This window comes from Setaria italica, chromosome VI (genome assembly GCF_000263155.2).
Source record: "Setaria italica strain Yugu1 chromosome VI, Setaria_italica_v2.0, whole genome shotgun sequence".
NCBI classification, from domain to species: domain Eukaryota; kingdom Viridiplantae; phylum Streptophyta; class Magnoliopsida; order Poales; family Poaceae; genus Setaria; species Setaria italica.
This window is the reverse complement of record NC_028455.1, coordinates 32,290,711-32,295,319: the sequence shown is the minus strand read 5'-3', so window position 1 is coordinate 32,295,319 and position 4,609 is coordinate 32,290,711. Positions and strand designations below refer to the sequence as shown.

At 39.8% G+C, this 4,609-nt stretch overlaps 1 protein-coding gene across 1 annotated transcript in view; it reads right to left on the bottom strand.

Annotated features, from left to right (window-relative positions):
- Window positions 1-4,307, bottom strand: part of LOC101769802 — a 7,548-nt gene extending 3,241 nt beyond the window's left edge. The window contains exons 1-8 of the mRNA XM_004973789.2: window positions 3,934-4,307; window positions 3,773-3,832; window positions 3,279-3,323; window positions 3,132-3,180; window positions 2,929-2,977; window positions 1,936-2,006; window positions 366-424; window positions 163-261 (exon numbers count right to left, since the gene is read on the bottom strand). Of these exons, the coding sequence (XP_004973846.1) occupies window positions 163-261; window positions 366-424; window positions 1,936-2,006; window positions 2,929-2,977; window positions 3,132-3,180; window positions 3,279-3,323; window positions 3,773-3,799 (399 nt within the window). The 5' untranslated portion in view covers window positions 3,800-3,832; window positions 3,934-4,307. The remainder of the gene's footprint in view (window positions 1-162; window positions 262-365; window positions 425-1,935; window positions 2,007-2,928; window positions 2,978-3,131; window positions 3,181-3,278; window positions 3,324-3,772; window positions 3,833-3,933) is intronic.
- Between the last annotated feature and the right edge of the window lie 302 nt (window positions 4,308-4,609).

The window sequence follows — 4,609 nt, the reverse complement described above, 5'->3', positions numbered from 1 at the left end:
TCGATAGTGCATGAGGATAACAGAGGCTAACCCGAGCAAATCAACCAGGAGAAAAAAAATCCTACCAAAGCAGCATAAAGCTAGATAGAAGCAAGTCAATCCTGCATGCTAAGCGGATAAAAAGCTAGATTAAAAAAGTCAATGGTCTGGAGAGCATGTTACCTTATCTCTAATCCTATATGTAGTCTTTGATTGAAATGGAAGATCTGCTGGAACATTTACTTGGTTAGCCATGGCCTTCCTGTCAGCCTCCATATGGACCTGGTCTACGTGAACACGAGATTGAGCAAACTCAACAAAAATTCATAATTCACAGAAGGTGACATGAAAATGAGAAAATTAGGCAGTTGAATCACATTAAATACCTTTTCACGGATAGTAGCCAGCAAACCATCATTCCACTCATCATCATCTATTGAAATCTCTACAGAAGGCCAAAAAAAGGTGTTGGCAATTCTCCAAGAGAACAATAAGATTCAAAGCACAACAATGTTGTGATGCTGGTATTAGAATGTTAAATGCTACATATAGTAAAAACCAAGCACGATGATTATGCCAGCAGTACAGAGAATTACAAGACAAACCAGCAAACAAGCAAGGCATATTATTAGCCTATCCTACTGAACTACACTATGCATTTAGTTTCTTTTGATAAATGGCCATTCGCAATTCTGCCCCAATTTTATTTCTAACTGCATGTTTGCCCTCCTTTTTCAAGTTTGCACCATTGCCCTACTTTGACCAAGACAATGCACCAATGGCTCTTGTGTTGCCATCAAAAAAGGCAAAAAAAAAAAAAACAGGGGCAATAGTGGGTTGACTTGGAAAAGAAGGGGTAATGGTGCAAAGCTTAGAAAAGGGGGACAAACATGCAGTTAGAGTTCAGGGTACTTATGCAATCATCCCGATCAAAATGAATTTGTGTAGAGGTCTGATACCTGCAGGAAATGTGACAAAACTATCCTAGCCTGTCCAACACTAATGTGTTGCTAAGGCTTCCTTCCACCTACATGCACAACTATGCCTTGCCAACAATATTATTTTCAGAGCCAACTTTTTTTTCTCGAACACGCAGGAGAGCTGTGTCAGAGCCAACTTTAAGTGTTGTAGAAACCTGCCTGCAATATTATATCCAGACCCAACTTGAAGAAAGCATATACCTTTAGGCCTAATCAATGGACAACACTGATTTGTATTCCAACATGGAGAGTTTATGATATAGAGTATAGACCTATAGTTGTTGATCTCTATCTCTGTGATCTACAGATAAAACCCAGCTAACTCAAAGGTCCAAACCATCTAAAGAAAGTTACAATTACAGCACATTGACACAGTTTGTTCAATGCATCATGCCTTCCATTTATAGCAGCATGATGCTTCTGTTCATCGAACAGCTTGCACCACTTCAGTTGTAGTAAAGAACTTCTCAAATAAGGTATTCAGTACAGTGGTATTGTGCATCCCAAACCCAGAGATATTCAAAATGAAATCATAGGTAGTGTGCTATTAAATTTTTTACCAGTCTGTTGAACTGATCAGCACCAAAGAAACGCACTGTCAAAATTTATCAGCAACATGAGATTCAACTGCACTGTCAGAACATGAAAGTTCAAACTTGAAACCTATGATGGAAGTTCTAATTGAACAAATATTCGCCAAATGATCAACAAATGCCTTTTCCTAAACTGTGCAGGATCTATCTAGGTTAGCAGGTAAAATAATCTATTCAACACTTCTTCTCAGAAGTAAACAGTTTGTTTTAAAAATGATATGAAGCATAGTTGATAGTTTCATCTTGCCATAAGTTCAAGGGAGACTGATACATGTGAAAGGGTATTATTAGCTCACACATGCCCTATATCCACATACGTACTGACAAGCTTAGTTCCAAAAGAACTAGATAACAAAGATCCAATGTAGTATTGCAAAGTGTACCTTCAGTTTGAGCAGCTCGAGCAGCCTCAAATTCTTTCTGAAGATGCTCAAAAATCAGCTTATCAGAATCCCTAGAAAAAGAAATTAGGATGTCAAACAGTTTCACAAAGTATCAAATTTCTCAGAACATGAGCTGAATGCATTACACAACAAGCAGTGAAGGAAAAGAAATGAGGGAAATAAGAAATCCGGTACAAAATGCCCACAGCTGAATAGCTAACTTCCAAAAGACTATCAAGAATATGGCTAGAGGTACATTGATACAAAAAAAATCCTACGAATGACAGATTAGAGGGGATGTGTTTTGAGTAGCACTACTCATCTGACAATACAAAGTATTTGCTCTACTATAGATGTTAAAATATCAAATAGAAAGTAGTGGGATCTTTCTGCAGAAGATAACATTCCTTGGGCTAATGCCAACAATGCTACAATCATTAGCCTCAGGAAAGAAGCCCACTAGAAAACGATAGCATTAGCATTGCAGCATTAGAAAGCAAACTAGGCTTATTTATATAACTGAAATGCAGTACTGTTCTTTTTTAATTTTTCTGGAAGATTGAGTATCAGGAATTTCATGAATGAGCTAGCGGCAGACTTCAGTAAATTAGTAAGGATACAAATACATTTACATAAATTTAGTACCGATAAACTTCAGCTTCTCCCTTTCTTTTGCATTCATGGTTCTAGCAAACACTAAAATTCATTTTGACTAGTTTTCCTACTACAATTTGAGCACCATCACAAGAGGTGCAACAGTTTGTAACAGATTTAGAAAAATACAGTTGAATTGAGGCTGAACAGTGGAGGAAGAAGGAAAGGAGAAAAAGGAAACAAAAGTTATTAGCTTGCAGTTTGCAGTAAGCTCTCAATTTGAATAAAGAAACAAGAATTGTAATACATGGCAAAGGACCTAAACAATAAATCGATAATTATCTTAAATAGTAAGCTGGTCTGCATCTATGAGAAGTTCTCGCAAGGTTAAAGGAATACCGCGAAAGGCGATCTTTCAAATCTTCATGCCTTTTGAGGATGTTTGATACTGCAAAACCAAAAGGTCAAAATACTAAGAGTTAAGACAGCACATTTTACCTGCTTTATTGCATTCCTATAGAATAACTAAGCATGTGAGGGGTAGAATGCACCCTTCATGATACGAATAATGTTCCAAGGGAGAGAAAGAAAAAGGTTCTTACGCCTTGCCCGTGTGGTCTCGAGTTTTGCATCTTCATCCCTTGCATAAGTCTGTGGTAAGTGAAAGGATAGGCGGAAGAACTCTTAACACCCCAAGAGAATATCCATAGAGTACTAAGAAGAAATCAGACAGATAAATGATAACATACCAATTCCGATAATGAGTGATGGCGCCTCCTTAGTTGCTCAACGTTCTGCAAATATGAAAACATTAAGGTGTTGTTATGTTCAAGAACATTAACGTGACTGCCAACTCTGGTGGTGGAATAACTCCCATATTTTCTTGTTTTACTTTCTGTTGTTAGGAATCCTTTGCCTTACAGTACTCGTCAGAGTTCCTGTCCTAATTATTTCCTTTTTCGTTTTATTTCACTTTCCTTAATTGGGGGAAATTGTACTGTTCAATGTTCGTGTTGAAATCGTTTTTTCCTCACGAAGCAATTCCATGGTTGGTTTAAGATCAAAACATTCATTCAATTCTTTGGATATAATAAAGTGATGTTTACACATATGCCTTATTTTGTTAAGTCATCTATTCCTTATTCCCAGCCTGGTATTATAATGTCATTTTTTTCAAAATAAATAAGGAAAAACATTCTAACAACAGAAAGTAAACCAATATTGCTCACTGATTTGTTCGTACCAAAACGGCAGCACCGCTTGAACTCATGAATCCGCAGTAGAGATATCAAATTGCAAGTTTCTACATGAACACACACCCAACGCACCGGTTAGCTATCTAATTTCAGAAGATGGAGTGGTACTAAAAATAAAGAAAAACGGTGTTGGCAAAGAATGCGTCACCTGAGGACGAGTGTTCTGCTCTGCTGCTGCGATGTGCGTCAGTTGCAGTGTGGAGTCCGCGTGGTAGAGGCGGGGCCGACTCTGTGGGCGCCGGCGGAGCCAGATAGCGGAGCTACCGCTAGGAGTGGACAAGCGCGCGGCGATGACGGTGCCGCAAGCCGCGGGCTGGAGGGGAGAAAGGGGCCGAGCGTGCCGCGTGCGGCTTGCGTGGATCCGCACCGCCGCCTCTGGTGCGGCTGCTGAATCAGGGGAGGGAGGAAAATGCGATAGGGTTAGGGCGTGGCGGAGGGCCGGACCGGAGGCAGGCGATGGCTGGGCCGTTGCGGAGGCCAGCGCGCGGCGAGGGCGTGGGGGACGCCGTCACGCGGAGCGTGCTGCAGCGGTGGTGTTGCCGGGATAGAAATAGGCACTAAAATCTTAATTACATTTTTAGTAAAATTTTAAATTGTACTTTTAGAAACAAGGTTTTCATATCTTCGTATAAGGTAAAGTATAAAAAGTATAATGTTAGAAAATTTAAGAAAAGCCAGTTTCAGAAACACTCTACAAAAGTACAAATGGTACTCCCTCTCTCCCTCCATTCCAAATTTCTACGGTGTACAAGTCTAGCATAATTTGTGACTAGGCTTAGACTAAGGGCCAGTTTGGCAGGACTTCAGCTTCTCTGAAAACGGCT